This window comes from Carcharodon carcharias, chromosome 1, assembly GCF_017639515.1.
Source record: "Carcharodon carcharias isolate sCarCar2 chromosome 1, sCarCar2.pri, whole genome shotgun sequence".
Classification (NCBI taxonomy): Eukaryota; Metazoa; Chordata; class Chondrichthyes; order Lamniformes; family Lamnidae; genus Carcharodon; species Carcharodon carcharias.
In genome coordinates, this window is record NC_054467.1 from 152959610 (window position 1) to 152987408 (window position 27799).

General features: G+C 45.1%; 1 protein-coding gene across 2 annotated transcripts in view; it reads left to right on the plus strand.

Annotated features, from left to right (window-relative positions):
* The first annotated feature begins 2616 nt into the window (after positions 1-2616).
* The window catches only part of LOC121283956 (mast/stem cell growth factor receptor Kit-like), a 128210-nt gene continuing 103027 nt past the window's right edge, over positions 2617-27799 (plus strand). For both annotated transcript variants that reach the window (XM_041198777.1, XM_041198787.1), the window contains exon 1: positions 2617-2761. In XM_041198777.1, coding sequence (XP_041054711.1) covers positions 2710-2761 — 52 coding nt within the window. In that variant the 5' untranslated portion in view covers positions 2617-2709. The remainder of the gene's footprint in view (positions 2762-27799) is intronic.

Sequence of the window (27799 nt, forward strand, 5' to 3'; positions counted from 1 at the left end):
GAATGTGGACGATAAGATTCTGTCCAAAGTCACCCCCAATCAGGTCAAGTCCGCTCTGGAATTGGTGATCCACCCAGACCAGACCTGCGCTGCGCCCGGCAGGAAGATATCTGACAGCCTCGCGCTGCTCAGGGATATGATTGCCTATGTGCAGGACAGGGGTGTGGACACCTGCCTCATCAGCCTGGATCAGGAGAAGGCCTTTAACAGAATATCGCACACCTGCATGGTGGATGTGCTCTCCAAAATGGAGGGAATCCACAATTGGATCTAGCTGCTCTATGCTAACATCATTAGCGCAGTCTCAATCAGTGGATGGGAATCAGATAGCTTTCCTATTAAATCTGGAATCAGGCAGGGCTGCCCTCTCTCCCCTGTTCTGTTTATGTGTTGCATCGAGCCCTTTGCTGAGTCCATCAGGAAGGATCCGGGCATAGGAGGACTGATGATCCCAGGCAGGTCAAAGCCCCCCTGTACATGGACGATGTCGCTGTCCTCTGCTCAGATCTGCTGTCGGTGCGCAGACTGATCCACATCAGCGACCAGTTCAAACTGGCCTCAGGAGCCGAGGTAAATCGTAGGAAGAGCGAGGCCATGTTCTATGGGAACTGGGCTGACCGATCCTTTGTCCTCTTCACTGTCAGGACTGACGGCCTGAAGGTGCTGGGGATATGGTTCGGAGGGACCAGGGCATGCGTTAGAAACTGGAAGGAGCGAGTATCTACAGTGCAAAGAAAACTGGGCATGTGGGAGCGACGCTCCCTCTCCTTGCGGGTAAGAACCTGATCATCAGGTGTGAGGCACTTTGGCTGTTGCTGTACGTGGCATAGGTCTGGCCCATTCCACACTCCTGCTTGGTGGCAATCACCCGAGCCATCTTTTGCTTTATCTGCAGGTCGAAAATGGATCGTGTCTGCGGGGACGCGATGTACAAGCCTCTCAATGAGGGGAGAAAAAACGTGCCAACATTGTCCTCATCCTGATGGCCACCTTTGTGTGCAGCTGCATCAAGCTGTGCATAGACCCTTGGTACGCAAACACCAAGTGTCACTACGCATTGAGGTTCTACCTGTCCCCAGTGTTGCGAAGGATTGGTCTGGCCACGATGCCGCGGAACGCTCCAAGTAGCTGGACCGTGCTGTACTACCTGTCCCTCGTGGAAAAATTTATGCAGAGGAACACCTTTGACCACAAGTCCATCAGGCAGTGGTCGGTGTGTAACGTCTTAGAGGCCCTGGGAAAAGATGGATCCTGTTGGATGGTTCCCCGACCAGACTGTCAAAGTCATTTGGCAGAATGCCTCATCACCAGAACTTTCCAACAAGCACCAAGATGGTGGTGAGAAAGGCTCTCCCCGTCAGATCCTTCCAACATGCCAGGAGTCTCACCCCCTCTGCATATTGCCCTCGAGGTGGCTGTGGTGGGGACAAGGCCATTGTTCATCTCCTTGTGGATTGTGCCTTTGCAAAGAAGGTCTGGAGAGAGATGCAGTGATTTCTGTTAAGGTTCAGCTGGAGCAGTTCTGTGACACAGGACTCTGTGCTCTATAGGCTGTTTCCAGGGACACACACCAAGACAAACATCACCTGCAGCTGGAGGATCATCAACTCGGTCAAAGACGCTCTTTGGTCTGCCTGAAACTTGTTGGCCTTCCAGTGCAAAGAGTTGTCCCTGACCGAGTGTGGCAGATTGGCACATTCCAAGGTGCAGGACTACGTGCTGAGGGACGCACTAAAGCTTGGGGCAGCTGCTGCAGAGGTGCGATGGGGAAAGGTCGCTGTCTGAGACCTTTCTGCCACAGTGCGCCAAGGGACTGGGAATTGTATAGACCCCTCGGGCTGTAGGGCTCACAATGAATGTATGCATTAAATACTAATTGTATTATAATTGTATTGAAGCACCTCAGAGTGCAACATGATGTATGTCGATAACTCCAATCCAACGCACAGTCTGATTGTAATGACCATTTTGAAATGACTGTAATATTCATTGTATTGATGCACCTCATGATCCATGTGTAAAAGTTGAATCTGATTGTAATTTTTTGATGGCGATTCAGAAATGTTTTTTTAATGTTCTTCCAGATATTTTATGAATAAAGTATATTTTTCAAAAAAAATCAGTTGGGTTGACGCTAGTTATGGAAATGACGAGGAAAGGAATGAGAAACCGGTCATGTAGTTAATGCAAAGTGCCTGGGATAACTTGAACTGAAAATGCATTGTGTAAATGCAAACCACTGTTGTTTCCTACAAGTAACCTTAACACCTCTATCCAGAAATACTCGGAAATCCGCCGAGTATTATATCTATATATATCCAACTGGATCTTAAATAATTCTAGAATTTTGAGAATATTATTCTATCTGGGAACCCGTTCCACCTGACCCTCCTCCATATGAAGAACTTATGTTAAATAGTCAAGTTCAAAACAATTTTTAAGGGATTATTAACGCTGCGAGGCGGTTATGCAAATACATCTACAGCAACAAAAACAATAGTGTCAGAGTCAACGAACGAAGTGTTGCTCCAGTTAGAGTTAGGGAGAAAGGGGGAAGCGCGTCAGAGGCACCACAATGTAAAACTGGTGTGAGTAGACCCAGGCGGATCAGAAGGGTGGGCGGTTGGGATTTAGCGAGGTCGCCGAGCTCCGCGTTTAACTCCAGCAGGTGATTCAATGGAATAGAGATTCATTCGGGTTCCTGCTAACATGGATCAACGCTGGGTTCCTGCTCTACTGCTCGTTCTAATTGTTCATCAAGGTAAAGAGGCGATTGTTTCTTACTTTCGGAATTATTGATCAATTTAGTTTTTTTTTAGTGAAAAGCTTCCCTACCCTTGATTGTTTGAGACGGACGTGTTTTAATTGGAGAGCAATGAAAGTAGCGGAGGTCCAGATAAACGAACCCCCACTTGGCGACCAAAGAATTTAACAGGGGTTCTTGCCTTTGACATTTGAACAAGTTTGTTGCAGATACTTTTAGGTAACACACTTTTGGGAAGATGTTAAAGCATTGGGTTAGTTTTTAACAGTAATTTGAGAATCGTCTGCAGATTGTGCTCTTTGAATCTAATGTCCCCGACTATCCCTGTCCATCTCTCATTGACTACCCCTAACTCTGACCATTTCCAATCCTGCCTTTGTCTGCTTCATTTCATCGCAAGAGCTTTCCGGAGTTTATTGCAGGCTGTGCCGAAAGCTGGACAGAGTTTTCGCTGAGAAGTTACTGCGGATCATTTTTTATCAAACAGACGCACTCAGGGACTGGGGAGAATTGTGCTTTTGATGCATCTCTGATCATTCTGATGTTGCAGGGATATTTCGAAATAAATCACTTGAAGTTGCTGAAGTAAAGTGGATAGAATATCCGATGCAAAAAGAAAAAGAAAGCGGGACATTAGATACAGAATGAATCATGCAGAAAACAGAGGTGACAAACACAGAGAGGAAGGGAAGCTGTCAGCAGTGATTGAAGTTTGTTGCATTTTGATATTCAAAGGAAACAGGGGAGCCTTGCGGCAGTTGGGTGATGTTTCGGAAAGGAGTGTGCAGCTTGTTTGGTCGGTAAATTCCGGTGGATTTAAGCTTGCAGGTGCTGCGTTTTGACATCTGAGCTGAGAGGGGGAGCATTGCGAGGGGAGCTCCCGCCGGCAGGCTGCACTGGACCTGATTCGCCGGCATCACGAACAACTGCTTACACCAGTTTGTTATTACAAATAGCAGTCACAACAGAGGTTCCCCTGGCTCTAGGCGTGTTAGTGAAAGCTCTACATTGAATGTACAGTTCATGCTGGTGTCTATGCTTCACAGTAGCCACCTCCAACCGCTCTTCATCTCATCGCATCAGCATATCCTTATTCCTTTCTCCCTCGCGTTTCTAAACGCATCTATTCTATGCTTCATAGTGAACTATTGATATATAGCGTTACGTTGTAAGTTGCTGTTGTTTGGTTGCGTATGAATATTATCTTATAATCTTTTTGGTGCTTTCTGCTGACTTAATTTTTCAAGAATAATAAGGCATCTGCAAGCAGCATCTGTGGACATGGAAACAGAGTTTAGATTTTCTCTTCGCCTGACCTGTTGAGTTTTTATTCAGCATTTTCTATCTTTATTTCATATTTCCACCAACTTGATTTTGGGTTATATGCAAGTTAGTTGAGCATTGGGCACAGTGAGTGCTGACACTATCCCACCTAGGCGTCAGTCCAGCTCGTGTAGATGGTTTCAAAGTCTGGTCGCTTTTTTGCTGCCTGTCAGGGTCCCATTTAATAGACCATAAGACCATAAGACATAGGAGCAGAAATTAGGCCATTCGGCCCATCGAGTCTGCTCAGCCATTCAATCATGGCTGATATGTTTTTCAACCCCACTTTTCCTGCCTTCTCCCCGTAACCTTTGATGTCCCTACCAATCAAGAACCTATCTATCTCGGTCTTAAATACACTCAATGACCTGGCCTCCACAGCCTTCTGTGGCAATGAATTCCATAGATTCACCACTCTCCGGCTAAAGAAGTTTCTCCTCATCTCTGTTCTAAAAGGTCTTCCCTTTACTCTGAGGCCATGCCCGCGGGTCCTTGTCTCTCCTACTAATGGAAACATCTTCCCACATCCACTCTATCCAGGCCTTTCGGTATCCTGTAAGTTTCAATCAGATCCCTCCTCATCCTTCTAAACTCCATCAAGTATAGACCCAGAGTCCTCAAACGTTCCTTATATGTTAAGCCTTTCATTCCTGGGATCATTCTTGTGAACCTCCTCTGGACCCTTTCCAGGGCCAGCACATTCCTCCTGAGATATGGGGCCCAAAATTGCTCACAATATTCTAAATGTGGTCTGACCAGAGCTTTATAAAGCCTCAGCAGCACATCCCTGCTTTTATATTCTAGTCCTTTTGAAATAAATGGCAACATTGCATTTGCCTTCCTAACTATCGACTCAACCTGCAAGTTAACCTTAAGAGAATCCTGGACTAGGACTCCCAAGACCCTGTGCACTCCAGATTTCTGAATTCTCTCCCCATTTAGAAAATAGTCTATGCCTCTATTCTTCCTACCAAAGTGCATGACCTCACACTTCCCCACATTGTATTCCATCTGCCACTTCTTTGCCCATTCTCCTAACCTGTCCAAATCCTTCTGCAGCCTTCCCGCCTCCTCAATACTACCTGTCCCTCCACCTATCTTTGTATCATCTGCAAACTTAGCCAGGATGCCCTCAGTTCCTTCGTCTAGATCATTAATGTATAAAGTGAGAAGTTCTGATCCCAACACTGACCCCTGCGGAATTCCATTAGTCACTGGCCACCATCCTGAGAAGAACCCCCTTATCCCCACTCTCTGCCTCCTGCCAGACAGCCAATCTTCTATCCATGCTAGTAGCTTGCCTCTAAAATCCATCTTACTGAGCAGCCTCCTGTGCAGCACCTTGTCAAAAGCCTTGTGGAAGTCCAAGTAGATTACATCCATTGGCTCTCCTTTGTCTAACCTATTCTTTACCTCCTCAAAGAATTCTAACAGATTTGTCAGGCATGACCTCCCCTTGATGAAACCATACTGACTTTGCCCTATTTTATCATGCACTTCCAAATATTCTGAAATCTCATCCTTAATAATGGACTCTAAAATTTTACCAACGACCGAGGTCAGGCTAATCAGCCTGTAATTTCCTGTCTTTTGCCTCACTCCCTTCTTAAACAGGGGGGTTACATTAGTGATTTTCCAGTCCTCTGGGAACCTCCCTGACTCCAGTGATTCCTGAAAGATCACCACTAATGCCTCCACTATCTCTTTTAGCTATCTCCTTCAGAACTCTGGGGTGTAATCCATCTGGCCCAGGTGATTTATCCACCTTCAGACCTTTCAGTTGTCCTAGCACCTTCTCTTTGGTAATGGCCACCGTACTCACCTCTGCCCCCGACTCCCTTGAACTTTGGGGATGTTAATGTTTGGCCAAGGTGAATCTGTGTCTGAGTGGGCAAGACAACCAAAATTTGGCACATTTCCTTAAAGAGGCCAAAAGATGGCCTGGGCTGGGAACATTGCAAGAGTGTCCTTCAGAGCTTGGAATGAATTTTCATGCTCAGGAAAGAGGGTAAGGAGATTTATTCTGCATTGACAAATTCATACTGCACCTCACCTAGGGGCAATTGTAATTGACAGTATGAAAGATAGAAACACGTTCCATTCACTGGAGCAGAGAAGGTTAAAGGGAGAACTTATGGAGGTATAAAATTATAAAAGGGTAAATGGTGAAAAATTATTTCCGCAGGCTGATTAATTGGTGTCAAATAGGCATAAATTCAGCACTTAGTACTGGAGATAAAAAAGAGAAGGCAGAAAGATTTTCTTCAAAGGAGAAGCTATTATGAAGTGAAATACATTATCACGAGTGACAGACGAAGGCATATCAGTAACAACATTTACAAAGAAATTAGGTGAATACTTGAAGAAGGAAACTACTAATGAATACGAGGAAAGGGAAGGAAAAATGCAATACAAGTAGATAGATCCTGCAGGAAAGCTAGCTCTGGCATAGACATGATCTGAGTGACTGACCCTTTATGTTCTGAAATTTCTACCATTCCACAACATTAACATCTATCACTTGAATGAGCACAGGTTTTCCCTGTCCCCATCATAAAGCCCAGTCATCTGGTTTTCAGTATCACATATACCCATCAGGACAGAACTGTTCCTTTACTTGCAGAGAACATGGCAAAGGCATCAAAGATAAAGTATAACTTTCCAATGATGGACATCGAAAATAAATAATTTTCTTGATTAGGCTTCTTAGTCTTCAATCTTCCCTAGCTCAGTTTTCATATCCAATTTTACCTGAGTCACACTTAGTCCTCCATAAGCAGTTTCATTAACAACAATAAACTGCATTGATAGAGCACAGTTAATGGAGAAAACATCCTTGGCCTCCTCACAAGCATTGAGGGAGGGAATTTTAACCAACAAATGGACGGGTTTGTGTCAGGTTTTGGTCTTTTAGTCTCAAAAATCAGAATTCTGATGCTTATCCAACTCCAACATGCTCACTCCTGGTTTTAATGATGGTGGGAAGATGGGCGAGTCACCAGTGCGCTCCAAGGATGCAGGTTGGCAATTGTCAATTAGCTTCTCAATTTTATTTGTGGTTGGTCAGGTTTTCTGAGCCTCAGAACATCCAGCAGCCACATCTAGACAAGAACTTGCTGGCTCCAGGAGGTGAGTGCCTTTACACCTACCTTCTGGATCCAGCATGTTTGCCTAAACAACCCATACAACCAGGCAGCCGCTGCCCTGATCTTCCCCCTAAGGCCTCCAATCCCACCAGAGATACCAAGCTCTCCAGACCTCCAACCTTGCCCTTAGGCCTCTGATTTACTCCCCCATGCCCCATCCAGACTCTGATCTTCTTTGCTAATCTACCCCTCAGGTCTCTGACCCCTCCACCCCAACCCCCTACCCTATTAAGATCTCTAATCCTCTTCCTTTGCATCCTCACCCCGAACAATGTTGATCTCCCACACTGAGGCCTCTCACCATCCCCACCCTGGACTCTGGGATGGTCACTGTGATCAAACCCCAGGGTTTCCAGGGAACATTTCTTCTATCCGATCCTCAGTGAAGATCAATGTGTGTATGTGCTGTATCCGTTTCAGTAAAGAGGTGGTTGCTGAAGCTGCTCTGTTGTAGCCAGACCTGCAGTCTCAGAACAGGGCAAGAACAACATTACTAGTGGATGTTGACTGTAGAAGCAATCTTAGCCTTTAACTTCTTTGTGCCAGGCTCCTTCCATGTTGGAGCAAGTTCTATCCCGAACATCTTGCAGCTTGCCATTCACTGTAAGCGAGTGGCCTTGTATGCAAGGGAGGCAGAATACATTGTATTCCCTCTTTCGAGAGGGAAGCTGGAAGAGAGAGCATACAGCATTGCCAGGAGAACTGGCTGCCCCACATTGCAGGATGCCATTGACTGTGCAAACTTCACTTTGCAGCTGCCGCATTTAAACTCAGAGATGCAACTGCATGGGGATTCATTCCCTCAAAGTCCAACTGGTGTGCCACCAATTGCAGTGCATCATATAGATGAATACTGTCTTCATTTTGCACCATTCCGCTGTATCATTTGCATTTGAACCAGCACACAAAACCAGACGATGACTACTGGGTGATGAAGGCTATCTGCTGACTACTCAGCCCATGACTCTGTTGCGCAACCAGGAGCCATGCTGCCACTCACAATTTGATCGAGCAGACCATTGTGGTTCTTGCCAATGCTCCTGCTGCCTGTACCACACTGATGGAGTCCTACAGTACTCTTCGGGGTGCATGTCATGATTTGTCATGGTCTCCTGAATCTCACATGACCTCAATATCATGGGCCCTTCCCACCAGGTACACACCTGAGGAGGAAGAGGAAGAAGAGGAGAAGGAAGGAATTAGGCAACCAATACAGTCGCTTTCTGGCCAGACTGACTGTGATCAGTTCATCTGGCTGTGGTTCTACTGAACAGAACCCAAATTCTGCATTCACCAACTGTCTCACACCTTACCTTCCCTCTGTTACTGACCATCACAACATCCTCTTGGTCACAATGTTAAATTAAAAAGCACCACACAATGAACACCCCATATCAATTTTATCAGTCAAGCCATCTAATATTCCATATAAAATTCAACTAATCATCCTTGTGTATTCCCTTACCACCTGCCTTTCTGTGCCTTTCCCTGGCCTGGTGCTCCTACACAGTGTTACCCCAGTGGACGGAGCATAACTGGTGATGGCTGCTGACTTTTAGGGGCTAGTTTGCAGATGGCTTTGGAGCATGACCTGAAGCAAATCTGGCCCTAGGCGTCTTGGCCAGCAGCGGTCTAAGAACCAGCAGCAAGGGCACTCGCAGAATGGCAGTGGTGGGAGGTCGAATGCTGTCATCCTGAGAGAGGTCAGCAGATTCACGTTCCATGGATCCAATGCCTGTTGGATTATAGATTGCTGGACTGCTGTGAGACCCTGAAAACCCTATTGACCACATCCACAGCTATGATGGCAGCAGTCTGAGCAATTCATGGCAGCAATTGAATTTGTACGGGGGAGGATAAGGCAAAGTGTTTTGTCACTAGACTGGTATTCCAGAGACTCAGGGTAATTCTCTGGGGTCCTGGGTTTGAATCCCACCACAGCAGACAGTGAAATTTAGCTTAATAAAAATCTGGAATTAAAGGTCAGATGATGACCATGAAACGATTGTGATAAAAACCCATTTGGTTCACTAATGCCCTTTAGAGAAAGAAATCTGCTGTCCTGGCCTCCATGTGACCCCAGACCCACAGCAATGTGATTGACTCGTTTAAAAAAAGGATGGGCAATAAATGCTGGCCTAGCTAGCAACGCCCACATCCAATGAATGAAGTTTTAAAAAATTATTCCTGTTGGAGCTTCCACAGCTGCACTCAGACATTGAGTGGTTTCTGGTTGTGCTGCAAAGAAAAGTGAGACAGCCATCAAACACAGCATCATGGTTGGGTCTACAAGTGTAATGATGGAGTTAGCCACTACATATAGGCTGCAAGCTCAGTTCAAAGCCACACTCCTCCATGTTCCTGGACAATGACAGCAAGCATTCCAGCAGCCTTGCCAATGCATCAAGCATTCCTGTTTTCATAACTATTCTGCCATCTATGTCCTCAAACGAGTTCTCAGCAGCAAAACCTGTGTGTGTTGTATAATGGAGTATGTTAGACAAAGTCACACAAAGGGTGAACTGTAATAGTTTGTGATGTTATAGAAGGAAGTGACATACTCATGTGATCTGAGAGAGTCTAGCAGAAAGCATCATGGAAAGAAGCTGGTGTAAGAGTTCTCGTAACTAAATATGTTACAATAAAGTTAGAATACTTGCATTTGGCAGTCTTTGGGAGTGATTGAAACTACTCCCAACTCAACAACACAATGATCAAGTGTGAACCTTGCGGTCCTGCAAATTAACACCTCTGCCACCCATACTCTCCACTCTGGCTGCATGCCACCTTTCCCAGTGTCTCATCACGTGGATTCCAATCTGCTGTCTAAAGTACATGCAGTGTCAGAATATGAGCTGGTGGCTGGAAGACTGAGTGACGGTGTTTCATCATCACCAGTTTTTCCTTTCTCTTCCACATTTTGCTTTTGCACCAGTCCCTGGTCTGGTGACAATTCTTGAGTGTCTGAAAGGAGAAAAGTACAAGCATAGGTTTGTGGTGAGGGGAGAGAGCATGGGAACCAAGCAGTGTATACTATAATGTTTTCAGTCCCACCACTGACTACAGCCTCAGTTGTGGCTGCTGCGATACTGGTGAACGCCATATCCTTCATTTGGGTGAGGTCTTGGAGCCATATCTACCCCCACCAGCTACCTCTGGTTGTGTGCCACCTAGCCCTGTAAGAGAGAGGGAAGTGTGTCAGTGAGTGTGTTGCAATCTGTTTGGGTGATGTGGCTGTCATGGTTACAGAGTCGACAGTGTGTGCAAGCTCTGAGATGTGGGTGTGAGGCTTGCAGCAGTGCTAGATGTGTGAGGGTGAGGTGAAGCTATGAATATAGGGCATGAGCCATGATTGGCAGAGATTGTTGGTAGGTAAGTGAAGGGGAGTGTGAGACTAATGGTTCAGTTGTAAGGACGTTGCGTTTGAAGGTGCATTGCCCACTTGTGTGAGGACATTGAGTATCTTGCACCACTTCACCCAGGCCTTCGGGATTGACTGTAATGGCTTTCTGCTCCTACTGTCTTCACAGTGTCTGTCTGGAGGGTTTCATGGATCTCTGTGGTTTGAGAACCTCTCTTTTCCTGAACACCCCCTTCACTAAAGCCTTCAGTGCTGCCTCAAAGAAACTTAGCCATTGTCAGCTATGCTGTGGCATCTTGTCTCTTTCTCAGGGGAACTCACTGAAAGAATGACTTCAAACACATGTTTTAGTGTACCTCCCCTTTAAGACGTGTAGACTGGCGAAGCTTGTACTTGTGCTAGCCTCCCATGATTTTTTGCATGCAGCCACTCAACAGCTTGCTTAGTGCTGACTATATGCTACAATCATTTACTTAAACAGGCAGCATGAAGTTTGCATACTGCCTTCATTGAAAGTGATGGGCACCGGTTAATTGCACATTGTAATCCCTGCGCTTGTTTGTAAGACTTATCAAATTTCAAAGTAATCCAGTAAATTTTAGGAGGGTTGAAGTGCTGCATTTCATTTCTTAAGGCTGCAGTCTTATCGAAGTTGGCCTAGGACAGGTTTCTCAATCCAATGTGAATGAGTATCACCTGATTGATGACATCCAACATTTCAAGCAGTTCAGTGACTGGGACTGACAGAGAATAGATCCATGCCCAGTACAGTGTGTATAACGGCTGCATAGACATTCTGAATCCTTGCATGTGTTCAGATATTTTGTATTCTTTATTTGTTCTTGCCATGTGAGCAGTCCTAGCTAGGCCAGCATTTATTGCCCAAACCTAATTACCCTTGAGAACGATAAGTGGTTATGAGTTTCCTACTTGAGCCACTGCAGTCCATTTGGTGTAGGTATGCCCACAGTCCTATTGGGACGGACTTTTAAAAAGCAAGAAAAGACACTGACTTAAGATGGCTGCCACAAATCACCTGATGTCTGGTGTTGCAGGTTGGCCAGTATTCTGGAAAGTCCCAATTCAGACATGTCATGGCACCCTCACAGAATTTCACACCTGCTGATGTTAAGAACTCCTTCAAAACAATTTACTGAAAACTGTACTGGGCCTCACATTAGCATTTCTATAAGGCTACCTTTCAAGTGGAGACAGAGAGTGGGATTTTCCACTCCAGAGACTAAGTGTGGTGGCGGGTTGGAAGGGCAGCATGGCTCCCGCTGATTTGTTGGGTTGTTATGCCGGATCATCCTCTTTTTAGCTCATTATGTGTGCCTAAATGTGCAGCATGCTATGTCTTGTGGCGGGGCAGGTTGGGATTCGTCTGCACCGCCATTACCTCATTGGCTCATATTTCCAGGTGTCATATTTAAACGGTGCCTGCACACACATTTTCTCTGCAGCACAGAAATTGTCGTGGTGAGTAATGGGCCTGAGAAGAGACAAACACTGTGCGCCCAAGCTCAGCGATAAGGCACTGGCGGCACTCCTCCAGGCAGTCGAGGGCTGGAGCGAGGTTGTTTACCCCCGTGATAGGAGCCGGAGGTCCACCAACTTCACTACCAAGGCTTGGGAGGAGGTTGCCAGTGCAGTCAGTGCCAGTGCAGTCCAGCAAAAGGCCACTATCCACTGCAGAAAAAGGAAAAATGATCTAATCTTCTTGGTAGGATAAGTCAATCTTCTCCTCCGTCTCTACTTACACTCTCATAATGTCTTCAGGCATTCACAGTGTTACAGTCCACAGAGATCTCATACACTACCAGCACAAGGGACATCATCACTGATTCTCTCACACACACATTTACCTCTTCCTCTCTTGTCACATCTTGCAGAAGTCATGTCTTTAGTCTTTACATAGGTCCACTCAGCACCCATAGCAGACAGGCAATGTTTATCATTTGCTTTTGCAGCCCTCCTGATCATAATCTGTCCATCTGTCATTATACAGGAAAAGATCACTCACAGCATGAGAGAGCGATCCCTGACTGGACAGGAGTTGCCGGAGCTCAGGCCACTCAGCCCCTTTGAATTGCAGGCAGCAGAGCTGTCTGGTGAGGATCAGGACTGTGCCTGTGCTGAAGGCAGAATCTGCATCCCCCAAAAAGCTAATGAGGCCCCATCCACTAGTCTTTGTCACCTTCCAAAACTGAGTGCTCTTTAATGTAGGTGACTATCCAGCCAATCATTAATTATCTTTTCTCTCCATTACAGCCACCACCAAGAAAAGGAGGAGACACACCCCTGGCCAACTCATCAGCCCCAGCCCCCAGACCACCTCGGATGAGCATTCCGAGGATCCATTAGGTATAGAGTCATTCACCCATATCCTCCAGCAACGCAGAGACACACACCTCGGGTGGGACCTGTTTTTAGAACAGGCTTGGGGGTCACCATCTGGTTAGCACAGCATAGGTTCTGGTCCACAGCAGGTGGAATTAGTGACAGCCAAGTTCAATGACACTTGGGCCAGAAGTCTGTTGAATCCGAGTCTGATGACGAGCCTCTGGACTTGGCCCTTACAGAGATGGTGGAGCTCCAAAGACAGGCAGGGGCACATCAGGCAGCATTGTCAGGGGCCGATTGGAAAGAGGGTTGAGGAGCCTGTCCATGTTTAGTCTGATGTCTTGGCACCAATATGCCAGTGCATTGAGGTCACCCTCGGAAGGGTGGCAACCGCCATGGAGGCCTTGCTTCAGCAGCTTCAGCCGGAAATGGGCGAGGACGAGCACATCATCGCTTCATCCATGAGAACGTTCTAGCAGTGGCTAGGTGAGAGGAGGACGGGGCAGCGCAATCTCCCTCCAGGAGCCCCTTCTCCTCAAGGAGTCAGGGAGGGGCCCTCGGGCACCAACAGGGAGGCGGAGCTTCAGCTGGACACCCTGGGGCCATTCACCCAGGACACTCCAGGGCTCTCCAGCCACTCCAATTCCAGTCTGCCTGTGACCTCATCAACTCCAGCTCTTCAGGCCCAGGAGGGTGTACCTGGCTCACAGCAGGAGACCCTTAGCAGGCCGAGGCCATCCAGGACTCGGCCCGACAGAGGACGCCTGTCAAGGTCAGCACAGACAACAGAGCCTAGCAATCAGCAGGCTGTCTCCACCTCTGCTGTGGATGTCAGGGATTCACGTAGACATAGCAGTAGGTAAGAGAAAATAAGAAATTTTGAGAGCACAAAGGTGGCATGGTGTTCACAAACTGTATATATTTTGCCCATATGTAAATATATTTTGGTTCTGTGAACTTCCCGTCTGGTGAATGGCTTTTCCATCTGATGTTCTGAGGTCATACAAGTGTAGCAGACGCTGACCCTCCTCACATATCTCCCATCGTTTGCTTCAGGTATATGGTGTCTCACACCAGCTCATTACAGTGCATCGCCTTTCTGTGCACATCAGGGACATGAGCAGGGCCCCTGGCTCCAGCAAAATGGTGGTTGGGCAATGCCTATCTGAGACTTGAGAATCATATTATGTGGCCTCATGAGTATAGATGTCGCAGTCTGGTTTATTCACCTGATGCTTCTGCACTGAAGAATGGTCAATGTGGATCTTATAGGTTTTACTGGCAAGCCGCATTGCAGTCAACCTCACTTGCTGCATTTTTCAATGGCCTCCATGTAATGACTGTCAGGTTTGCGTGTGGGTTACATACCTACCAATAGTGGAGGATCTTGTGCACTCCTGTGGCCTGCAACATTATGACATATCCATGTTTACACCTAGACATCAGCCCTATAGTGGTTCCTATTGGTCCAACTGCATATTGCAGAGCCATTGACCTAGCTAACACTTGATGACTCCTGAAATGTCTGCTAGATAGCAATAACTATGCGCAATCAGAGATGTGTGTTAAGTCCCCAGATGCCGGACTGTTACCTGGGAGGATGCTGCTCTGGGCCTGAAGGTTTGGCTAGTGTTGCTTGCCCAAATCTCTAAGCCAGCTCCCTGATGGGCAGTCGACATGGTTAGCTGATTGCGAGAATGCCAGCAGTGTGCCCGGTTTCCATGTGGACAGGTGAGACTTCTGGAATGAAAACGTAGAGGACTCAAATGGAATCAGAGCGAAACTCTATTAACATTTGATGTGTGGTCTTTATTTTCAATAACTGAGCTAATTAATGGCTAGATACAGTGTCTGCATTCTCAGGCCCACGGACGCAAAGCCTAGGCTGCACGGGAAGTTGGGATATTCTAGATGAAGGCAGGGTCATGAGTGATTGTCACTGATCAGACGATGCTACTGCTGAAGCTCTCTCTGTGCACACAAGACCTGACTCAGAAGCTCACATCCATGACTGAGAGTGACAGATCACTACACCCTAAAGAACGACCTCATACTGTAGACACAGTATGATGACAAGGCCTGAACATTAATCTTACATGAGGGATTGCCTGTGGAGAGATGCTGCAGTCCGGAGTCAGATTAGATCTCAGGCATTAAAGCAAGAAGCAACAAGTGATGATTGTCCTCCTTGAAGTGCCTAGCAACACTTCAGGCATACTGCTACAAGTGCAGTGAGGATTGCACTGCTGCTCCTGCCTTTGGAAGGCTGCCATAGGCAGTGGAATGTTTGTGAGATGCTAGCAGAGACTGCACCATGTCTACTCTGTCTACAATGCACGCTGGTGGAGTTATTATCCCATACAGGGCAGTGCCATGCTCCAGAGGCAGCCTAGTATTCCAAGGATGAGGCCATTGTCATGCAAGGTTGTTTTTTTTTATTCGTTCATGGGATGTGGGCATCACTGTCTGGGTCAGCATTCATTGGCCATCCCTAATTGCCCTTCAGAACTGAGTGGCTTGTTGGGTCATTTCAGCGGGCATTTAAGAGTCAACCATACCTCAGAGAAGGTACCCAGCTATTGAGTTTGGAAAAAAAGCTGCTGCTCAGTTAAGAATATATACAGGGAAATACACATTTTTTAAATTCATTAAACATGGGCATTGTTGGCTAGGCCAGCATTTATTGCCCATCCCAAATTGCCCTTGTATTTAGGAGTTAACCACATTGCTGTGGGTCTGGAGTCACATGTGGGTCAAGCCAGATAGGGATGGCAGATTTGCTTCCCTAAAGGGCATTAGTGAACCAGGTGGGTTTTATGACAATTGACAATGGTTTCATGGTCATCATCAGAATTTTAATTCCAGATTTTTTATTGAACTCAAATTTCATCTTCTGCCGTGGTGGATTTCAAACCTGGATCCCCAGTGCATTACCCTGGGTATCTGGAGTGCAAGTCCAGTGAAAATACCACCAGATAGGTCACCACCTCCCCCCTCGTTCTACTCATTCAGAGATTGATGTCCTTGATTGAGGTGCTGAGGATAGCAACGACGGTGTTATTGTCATGGCAGCATGGAGGGCACAGGTGAAAGAGGCTTGCGTGAGCTACTCGTCTTCATCGTCCTGGAACCTTGTGGCTATAAGCATGTCATGGGCATGGCTGCCACTCTGGCCTGCGCTATGGCCTCCTACTCTGGGGCCCCAGCTTCCTCATCCTCATCGAGCTCAGCCCTCTTGACGTCCTCCTCGTCGGAGAAGTGCAGCTCCTCCATCTCTTGATCTGGCAAGTCATCCCCCCTTTGTAGTGCCAGATTGTGTAGATCACAGCAAGCTGCGATGATGTGGGATACCCTCTGAAGATCGCCGTTTGACTGGTCCAGACATCTGAAACACATCTACAACATGCCAATGGTCTGCTCAATCAAGGAGCCTGTCGTGGAATGAGACACATTGTACCTCTCCTCTGAAGCACTTTGTGGCCGCCAAACGGGCCTCATCAGCCACGTCTTTTGCAGGTAGCCTTTGTCACTGAAGAGCCAACTCTGGATATGCCGAGGGCCCTCAGAGATCTCTGGCACCTGCAAATGGCTCAAGGTGACAGAGTCATGGGAGCTCCCAGGGCAAAGACGTGCATAATCTGCTTTTGGTGGTTACAGACTAGCTGTACGTTGAGAGAGTGGAAGCATTTTCTATTGATGTAGTGGCTGCTGCCAGGGAGCTCTTAAAGCCACATGTATAGTCGATGGCACCCTGCACCTTGGGAAGCCAGAGATCATTGTAAACCCCGCTGTTCTGGCAGCCTGGCTGGTTTCGTCCAGGGAAAACTGGATGTAATTGTGTGTCTTACTGAATAGGGTAAGAGTAATAGCTCACATTTATGAGCAGATGCTTGGGATGTGCTGCTGGGGGCCCAGTGGAACCCTGGAATGAGCCACTCACCAAAAAAGTTGAGTACAGTGGTCACCTTTAGAGCCACTGGCAATGGATGGCCTCCCAGTCCCTGTGGAGTCAGATCGTCCTGAAGAATGTTGCAGATGTGAGCCACCACATCCCTTGACAAGGGAAGTCGTCTACGCCACCATCTCTCACTCATCTGTAGGTATGAGAAGTGTCTTCAGTACACCCCTGGTTGAGCCAAATGCCTCAGTTGAATGGGTCGTCAGCCTTAGCTTCTGTGTCTTCATGGGGCCCATAGTGACCATGTTCCTCAGGGTGAGGTGCTTCCTTTTGCCCTGCCTGACAGCGATGGGCCCTTTCTTCTCCTCCATTTCCTGACTGCCAGGAAAAAGGCAGCGTTTTTTGCTGTATCATTCTATTATCCTGCTCGGCTCTGCGGAAACATTGAACAGATACATGATTTAACATAACCCTGCAATGATCACCTTCCAGTCTCAAGCTAGTTAGTCACTGTGAAGCCCACGGATAGCCTTCATTCCAGGTATTCCATCCCCAAATCGTCCCTGGCATCTATAGCAGAGCCTTGAGCATCAATGGAAGGGCCTCCCCACCCGGCCATACTCGTCCCCCCCTCCACCCCATCCCACCCCGCCACACTGACCCCCACCACACTCCGCCCCCCCACCAGCCCTCCCCCCACTCCCAAAGGCCCAAGGCATGACAGCGCTTTCAGAAAGGGGGTTGGATCTGGATGAATGCAGCCAGGTGCTGACAGTCGAAGTCAGGGCTCTGTCAGACTGACTCTTTTGGATTAGACTAAAGTTCATACTTGGGCTAAAGTAAAGACTTTGCACAGATGGAATGAGATAGGTGTGCGAAGCCTGGACCTGTCAGCTCCAAGGTGTGGACGTCTTTGGGACATTAGGCATATGCAGTTTGACTGTTGTCCCTTTACAGTTGGATCCTTCTGAGGGTTATGCTTTCCTGTTGGAGGGACAAATGGTCATTGGAACACAATCAAAACCTGACCCCAGGGTGGAATGGAGTCTCGCTGGAATACGCACCATGAATTCTTCAATTGGCATTTGAGTCTTCCCAACATGTCTCAGCTGTGCAGTAATCTCCATTTGGTAAAGCGCTAATTAGTAGGTGCCCCTTCACTTGGCCCAATGCAGTATTTGACTCCTCTCACAAGCCCTTAGATCCCTCCCCTGGTGATTTATTTCATAGTTTACTTTTGCACTGTTTCATTGGATCAGTTTGCAAAATGGAGGCACTCAGGTTTTATGATGAGACCAGCTACCAACCACCACCCCCCCATCACCATTGAAGTTCCTCCCATTGTGCTGGAAGAGCATAATGTGCAGGTTTCCCTCCCTCTGATCACCCTCATTCCTCCCCCTGTAATCCTGGATCCCATCCTGATTGTTGCTGATACCCCTGTCCCCCCTGAACTGTTTGATGTTGATGTCTCAATGCCCCATGTCGACCTGACCCCTCCCCACCTTGAGGCCCTATGCAAGTGACATGCCGAGATCTCCCTAAGAGGCCATTACATGCTTTCCCCCCACCATACTGTATTACCTATAGGCTGCAGATGCCTTCCCTGACTGACTGTACCATCTCTGTCCCAATACCAATCCAACAACCCCGAGGAGCAACCTGTGTGAGGGATGGACCACACCCTGAACACCATGCTGGGCACAACTAACACAGAATGGACAGGCCCTTTCCCTCCCCATACTGGGCCTGGGACAGATTTGCCAAGCACAGCTCTTTAAATTTTTGCACAATTGCCCAGAACCGTCTATACTTTCTGGCTCTGACCAGCTATTGCACTAAAGCAGCAGTCCAGAAAAATCTGCCAGTGGGCAGCAATATTCTTCTCCCTCAGGTCAAGGCCCTATCTCTAATAAATTTAAAAACCTAGCACAGAGTTGGAGAATTTTTCATCGAAAGGAACCTCAGCTGCAAAGATCATCGACTTTTTGGAAAAGACAGATTATGTTTTAAAAAGAAATTGTCTCCGGGTTTCAACTCCACTCCTGGAACTTCAAGATCACTGTGAAAAATTTCTGCTGCAGACACAGATACCAGCAAAGGACTCATAAATCGTGAACTCTCAAATTTTTACCTTTCATCATTGAAGTTTAACTTGGCTAAGAAAGTAACGACCAACAATATAACTTGTAAATTTTGCATGCTTTTGTGTGTGTGAATGTAGGTTGCGAAGGTCAAGTTGCGAGTTTACCTTTTTAAACATGTTTTATATCTTTATTTGGGTGAGTTTTTAACTCAGCAAAAATAAACGCATCTGTTTTAACCTCAAGAAAGTCTGCCAGACTTGTTTCTTTGCAGTCAGCACATAAGTGGTTAAGCATAGATATTGACTGAATACCGTCACACTAAATTCACAAAAACACCTTTTACGGTTAGTGGGAAACTAAGGTAGTCATTCTGACCCCTCCTCACGTAGCCATAAAATCTATCTAATCTAATCTTGAACGTTGACATGGTTCCTGCCTGAACCACTAACCTTGGAAGTGAATTCCACAGTCTTACAACTGTGTGCAATTAAGTTTCTCCTGCCCTTTGTTTTAAATCTCTTACATTTAATCTTGTCATTCTTGACCCTTCAACAACATGAATCAACCTGCTTCTGTCCAACCTGTTCCATTATTTCCTAATTTAAGCACTTTTGCCATATTGCCCTGTAATCTGGATTGTTCTAACTGAAGAAAGAACAATTTTCAACCTTTCTTCATATAATATTTCCTCAAAGCAGACAGAATCTTAATGAATCTGTGCTGTACTTGAAAATTTTTCGAGGGTAGATTATATTACTAATCACATGTTGCCACTTTTGACCAGGAACATTAAAAGTGATGGACATTTCAACTGGAAGAAGCTTCTTGGACTAGATCTTCTGATGTTGACATTCATGGCTGGAATCATGCCTACAGGCAATAAGCAGATAGACTGTTGCTGAGACCCAGCTTTTAGATAAGAAAATTAAATGACATATTTAATGTTGATGAGGCAAGAACTGGAACAGTGTACCAGAATAAAAACAGAATTACCTGGAAAAACTCAGCAGGTCTGGCAGCATCGGCTCTTTTCTTCTCCGCCGATGCTGCCAGACCTGCTGAGTTTTTCCAGGTAATTCTGTTTTTGTTTTGGATTTCCAGCATCCGCAGTTTTTTTGTTTTTATCTCTGTGTACCAGAATGTCTGGTTCCATTCAGGAGCTTATCTGAGTTTGTAATCCAGTGATGTGAGAGATTGAATCTGTGGTCTGTGATTGAAAAAAACTAAGACTTGCATTTATAAAGTGCTTTTCATGATCATGGAGCTTTCAAAGTGCTCTACAGCCTATGTCTAGTCTAATTATTGTAATGTACAAATGCAAAGTTTACTGTATTTGTCTGTTTTCAGAGCTGCCAGTCAACTAATATACTGTTTATATTGTCAGATAGAAATAGGATTGGGTACAATATTGGTAATAGGAGTTGGTGGATTATACGTTTGAGATGGTGCTCATTCCAATTGAACCAATCTCAATATTTTATTCTGGTACATGCCAGTAGAATCTGGAAGCAAACCAAACCAAACCAAACCAAACCAAACCTTCCCTCGTCCTGTTACAGCAACATACTAACATAACCAATAACAAAAATACCTGGAAAAATTCAGCAGGTCTGACAGCATCTGCGGAGAAGAATACAGTTAATGTTTCGAGTCTGTATGACTCTTCATCAGAACTAAGAAATATAGAAATGAGGTGGAATATAAGCTGGTTGAAGGTGTGTGGGACAGGTAGAGCTGGATAGAAGGCCAGTGATAGATGGAGGCAAAGAAGAGATTGCCAAAGATGTCAAAGACAAAAGGACAAAGGGGTAAAAACAAAAAACTGCGGATGCTGGAAATCCAAAACAAAAACAGAATTACCTGGAAAAACTCAGCAGGTCTGGCAGCATCGGCAGAGAAGAAAAGAGTTGACGTTTCAAGTCCTCATGACCCTTCAACAGAACTGAGTAATATTAGGAGAGGGATGAAATATAAGCTGGTTTAAGTTGGGGGGCAGGGGGTGGTTGGGGGGAGAGAAGTTGTGGTGGGGGGGGGTGTGGTTGTAGGGACAAGCAAGTAGTGATAGGAGCAGATAATCAAAAGATGTCACAGACAAAAGAACAAAGAGGTGTTGAAGGTGGTGATATTATCTAAACGAATGTGCTAATTAAGAATGGATGGCTGGACACACAAGGTACAGCTCTAGTGTGGGTGGGGTGGAAAGACTACAGGGCATAAAAGGTTTAGATTTAAAAATAATGGAAATAGGTGGGAAAAGAAAAATCTATATAAATTATTGGAAAAAACAAAAGGAAGGGGGAAGAAACAGAAACGGGGTGGGGATGGAGGAAGGAGTTCAAGGTCTAAAGTTGTTGAATTCAATATTCAGTCCGGAAGGCTGTAAAGTGCCTAGTCGGAAGATGAGGTGCTGTTCCTCCAGTTTGCGTTGGGCTTCACTGGAACAATGCAGCAAGCCAAGGACAGACATGTGAGCAAGAGAGCAGGTGGAATGTTAAAATGGCAAGCGACAGGGAGATTTGGGTCTTTCTTGCGGACAGACTGCAGGTGTTCTGCAAAGCGGTCGCCCAGTTTATGTTTGATCCCTCCAATGTAGAGGAGACCGCATTGGGGGCAACGAATGCAGTAGACTAAGTTAGGGAAATGCAAGTGAAATGCTGCTTCACTTGAAAGGAGTGTTTGCGCCCTTGGACGGTGAGGAGAGAGGAAGTGAAGGGGCAGGTGTTGCATCTTTTGCGTGGGCATGGGGAGGTGCCATAGGTGGGGGTTGAGGAGTAAGGGGTGATGGAGGAGTGGACCAGGGTGTCACGGAGGGAACAATCCCTATGGAATGCCGCCGGTGGGGGGGTGAAGGGAAGATGTGTTTGGTGGTGGCATCATGCTGGAGTTGGCAGAAATGGCAGAGGATGATCCTTTGTATGCGGAGGCTGGTGTTGACGGTGGTGATATTAGCTGAGGAACGTGCTAATGATGACATTAAGGATAGAAAGCAGGATGAGCAAGTGACATTTAGCCCTATTGGGGCTGGGGTGGGAGGAAGGGATCAAAATAGGCCAAAAGGTAGAGACAAAACAATGGATGGAAATACATTTGAAAATAATGGAAATAGTTGGGAAAAGAAAAATATATATAGAAAAATATATATATAAAAGATTACAAATTATTGGAAAAAGTGGGATTGGAAATGTGGTGGGGATGGAAGAGAGAGTTCAAATCTAAAGTTGCTGAACTCAACATTAAGTCTGGAAGGCTGTAAAGTGCCTAGTCGGAAGATGAGGTAACCATGCCTTTCCTTGTCCAAATTAGTTATTCAGTTGGAGCAATCTGACTTGTGTTAATTTAAAGTGCCTTATGTGTGTATGTGCCATGCATCTAAAAAAAATTACCACCATTTTGCTAACTTGATGAAAACCAGCAATATAGATAAGTCAGTACCGAAGGCACATGGTGGATCAAGGACCACAGACTGATATCAGATTGGGACCTGTGAACACAGTAATCCCCAAAACTTTACATAGCTATGTTGCAATGTTTAACAGAAACAGAGGCAAACACAACCTTCACCTAGTGCTAATAAAAATAAAATCATATCTAATAGGTTGCCTCATAGCCAGAAATATTATAAATTTATCTAAATTCATCCAATTCCATCACAATGTTAGCTGTGGCTCAGTTGGTAGCACTTTTGCCACTGAAGCACAATTTTCTGAATTCAAGTCCCACTCCAGGGCTGAAAACCAAAATATCAAGGATGTCACTCTTGTGCTGCACTGGTGGAGGTCATGTCTTTTGGAAACATGCTAAACCGAGGCCCTGTCTGTTCTCTCAGGTGGATATAAAAGATCCCAAGACACTATTTCAAAGCAGCACAGGGGAGTTATCCTGGCCAATATTTATCCCTCGATCAAGATCACAAAAACAGATTATTTGGTGTAATGATTGTAAGTTACTGTTATGGGGGTCATTTGACTGTATAGACCGATTAGCCCTAAGCATGAGGAACCTGAGGTGCGGAGCGTTTTAGCATTGGACTTGGAACAATCATATAGTTTCCCCTGAAGTCTGTTCATGAAGTTCACTGCTTCTTAGAAGAAACCTGCCCTGCAGTCTCCAAGTTTATTACAACTGGCGATAAGGATAAAAATCGCTGACGCAGCTTGCCTCATGATTCCAATTTTAAGAAAAGAAGTACACTCACCAGTAATGCCTCATTTTGATAGAATTGACCTGTGTGACTCATCTGTCAAGGATTCTACAATGGCGGCTTCAGGGAGTGGCCTGCACTTGGAGGTCTGGCCTTAAACAATGTTCGCAGGACTGTGCGTATTTTTTTCCTGTGATTGGCACAGTGGGAATTGTTCCAACACTAATCTAAAAGATTTGGACTATTGAACTGATGTCAAAATGAAACCTGGCAAACAGAACAGTGGCTGATTTACTGATTGCCACTATTTGAGTGAATGATGTACTTACTGCCAATCAAGAGATGGGCAGTTTTGAATTTTAAGGGTTGAAATTATCCTCCTTGAACTTCTCCTTAAATTCTGAAATACATCTATGTCCTTTTGAATGAAAGATGCTGAAACTGTACATAGGGAAAATCTTCAGATGCTAATTCGCAGCACAAAGCTGCATTCCCAGATTGTTTGTGTCATCATGACTAATGTATAGTTGTGGATTAAAGTAATAAAAATGTTGGTTTCACTTTTTTTCAAATATCCCGAGTTGTATCTCAAATGGCGCTGATTAAAAACAGCTTCCCACTGATTAGAAACTTGCATTCCACCCAAATCCTTTTTTCTTTTTTGGAATTTATCGATGAACACATTCATTATATACATATTTTATGCTCCCTAATTAACTTACATTTGCCCACATTAGAAACCTACTTCCAAATCTGTACCATAACAATTTATTTTTTTCACAGTTATTTGACTGGTATTGATCTCTGTAACACTGCTCAACTGGCTACATAACTTTGTGCCAACCACAAATTTCAAAATAAGATTCCTTCTCCCTCCATAATGTTTCTCACCAGGAGAGGTATCAGAGGAGCCAAAGTGGAAACCTGTGGAACTCTCCTTGACTCTGCCTTCTTGGCAAAGGCTTCACCATCTATCATCACCTTCTAATTTCCATTGCCAAACCAGCCTTCAATATATCTGGCTAATTTCTATTAATCCCACATATTTTCAACTCTCCAAATGTGAGACTCATATGCCACTCACTGGCTGTTTTAAATCATTAAAAAAAGAATAACTAAATAAAAAAAGATTTGCATTTGTTTAATGACTTTTGTGACCACCAGATGTCCCAACATGTTTTACAGCCAATGAAGTACTTCATGAAGTGTAGTCATTTTTGTACTATAGGAAATGCAGCAGCCAATTAGTGGGCAGCAAACTCCCAAAAACAGTGATGTGATAACGGCCAAATGTAATAAACTTGGAGAGTGCAGGACAGATTTCTTGTAAGGAAGCAGTGAACTTTATTAACAGACTTCAGAGGAGGCTACATGCTTGTTCCAAGACCAAGGCTAAAAAGTTCCACCCCTAAGATTCCCCGCGCTTAGGGCTAATCGGTCTATACAGTCACATAATCCCCATCACAGTAAGAAATGGTTTAACTTACAATCATTACATTCTTCCTCCTTTACTTTTGTTTTTACCCTCTTATTTACAAAACATCTTAATCCATATCAGATACAATTAGTTACAATTCATGCCATTCTAAATTCAGTCTTTGAGGAGGTTTTCGGATTCGGGTAAAGCGATGCAACTTTTCAACTGGAGATTCTTCCATTGGATCGACTTGACCAGGAACTACAGCATCAGGGACATCCTTAGGCAATGGCAGTTCGGAATTATTTACTTCAACAGAAACATCGGGTATGTCTATTCTTTGTCAAACTGGCACCTCAGGCTTCAAAGTTTCGACTTTGATTTTAGCTGGATTAACTAGTTGTTGGAGGGTTTCTTGACTTCTGAGATGATCCACATGTTTTCTAACAATTCTGTTTTCCACTTCTACCTGATAAGATAAAGTTCCTGTTTCAAAGGCAATTGTACCAGGAGCCCATCTTGGTCCAGCTGCAAAATTTTGTACAAAAACTGTCTCTCTCACAGTGAAACCTTTACCTTTACTGTGAACATCATGATTTACTTTCTGACTCCCCTGCTTTCCCTCCGCCTTCCCTTCTAAATTAGGGAATACTAGACTCAATCTTGTACCAAGTGCTTCATTAGCAATTCTGAAGGTGTTAAACTAGTGGTTGCATGAGTCGTGCGATAGCTGAACAGGGATCTTGAAATTATTGTTTCTAATGTTCCCTCTAATAGTTTCTTCATGCCTGTTTTAAAGGTTTGTATTGCTCTTTCCACCAAGCCATTAGAAGAAGGATGGCTGTTCTGTTTAATCCCATTTGGGTTCGCGAATCTTTGGAATTCAGTGCTAGTGAAAGCAGTACCATTGTCTGACACAATAACTCCAGGTAAACTATGAACACTGAAACTCTCATGCAGTTTTTCAAAGGTGGGCAGATGATCTCACTTCATGTCCATCCATTTGGGATGTGCGTCGATAATCATGACAAACATGGTACATAGAAATGGACCTCCACAGTCTATATGTAGTCGAACCCAGGGCCGACCAGGCCACTTCCACAGATGCAGTGAAGCTGAAACGGGCAACTTCTGCTGTTGTTGACACCGGAGACAGCGTTTCACCATTTTTTCTATATCACTGTCTGTACCTGGCCATCAGATATAACTTTGTGTGAGCATCTTCATTTTCAAAATACCAGGATGCACACTATGAGGTTCTTCTAATAATAGTTCTCTTCCCTGCACAGAGATAGTGACTCTTGCTCCGCAGAACAAGATACCATCTTAACAACTCAGTTCGGATCTATCTACAAGGAATGTTTTCAATTCTTCGGGAACTTGTGCATTTGACCATCCTTGTAACACTTGTCCGTGAACTCTTGCTAAAATTGGATTCCGATTCGTTCAACTTTTTATCTGTCTAGCGCAGATTGGTGAGGAAGCCAGGAAATCTAATGCAAGTACTACCTCTTGAGGTACTGGTACGTATGTAATACTGTCAAGCAAAGGAGGATGACTGAGGGCATCTATGTTTGCTATATGTACACCCGGACAGTGCATAAAAATGTACCCGTATGCCAACAAAATGAAAACCCATCTTTGAATTCTAGCAGAGGCTATCGGTGGGATTGCCTTATCTTCACTAAACAATCTTAACAGTGGTTTGTGATCTGACACTATGATAAAGTGTCAACCGTCTAATATTGATGGAACTTCTTTACTCCAAATACAAAAGATAAGCCCTCTTTTACAGTTTGCGAGTAACCTTTCTCGGCTGCAGAAAGGGTTCTGGATACATATCCTATTAGTCTTTCAGATCCATCCTGCATCTTGTGTGACAATAACACTCCATAGGAAGATGCATCACAAGTGAGTATAAATTTCCTAGAAGACTGTTGTGCCCTAGCAGGCACAATGAGTTTGAAAACTTCTTAATTCTAGTGACGGCTTCCTCTTGCTGTTCTTTCCAGGACCATCTGTGGTTCTTCTTCAATAATAAATGCAAAGGGGATAACACTGGATAGATTAGGCAAAAACCAATCGTAATAATTTACCATGCTGAGAAAAGACTTGAGCTCCGTGACATTGGTAGGAGAGGGTGCTTCCTTGATTTCCCTGACTTTCTCCTCTAATGGATGCAACCCTTGAGAATCCATTCGATGACCCAGATATGCAGCTTCCTTTGCTTGGAAGGTGCACTTTTCTTATTTTAAATGAACTCCATAAGACCATAAGACATAGGAGCAGAAATTAGGCATTCAGCCCATCGAGCCTGCTCCACAATTCAATCATGGCTGATAAGTTTCTCAACCCCATTTTCCCGCCTTCTCCCCGTAACCAATAAGACCATAAGACCAGCCTCTAATAATCTCTTTACAACTCTTCCAGGTTTGCCACATGCTCTGCTTCTGTGATTAAGACATCGTCCAGGTACACTATAACTCAGGGAGTCCTTGTAGTAGGCTTTTCATAGTTCTGTGGAAAATTGCACAGGCCGGAGACACACCGAAGGGTAGGCATGTATGTTGGTATGGGCACTTGTGCGTGTTTTGGTGACATAACCACTTGATGTTTTGTCCAACTCGAGCTGTTGATACACATGGCTCATATCCAGTTTAGTATAGGATCTTCCTTCTGCAGGTTTAGCATTCCAATCTTCAATCTTTGGGATTGGATATTTATCTAATTTCACAGCCTTGTTTACCATTAATTTATAATCCCCACAGAGGTAAGTGGCTTGGTCCGGCTTTAGTACAATGACTATGGTTGCTGCCCATTCTGAAAACCGGACTGGCTGTGTTATCTTAATTTCTCCAAATGACATAATTGCATCTCAACCTTTCTCTCAGAATTATAGGCACAGATCTTGCCTTAAAAACCAGGGTGTTGCTTCAGGGTCCACATATATTTTAGCTTCTAGACCTTTGATTTTCCTCAACTCATCTCAGAATACTCTGTCATACTTTTTCAGCAACTCTGGAATTCCTCCAGTCCTGACCTGAAAAATTTCTGATCAATTTAGTTTCCCTCTAATCTAGTCCAGAAAATGAACTGGAGTAGCCACATAAATACTGTGGCTACAAGAGCAGGTCAGAGGCTAGGGATAGTGCGATGATTAACTCACCCCCTGACTCCCCTAAGCCTGTCCATCATCTACAAGGCATAAGTCAGGAGTGTGATGGAATACTCTCCACTTGCCTAGATGAGTTCTGCTCCCACAACACCCAAGAAGCTCGACACCATCCAAGACAAAGCAGCATGCTTCATTGGCACCCCA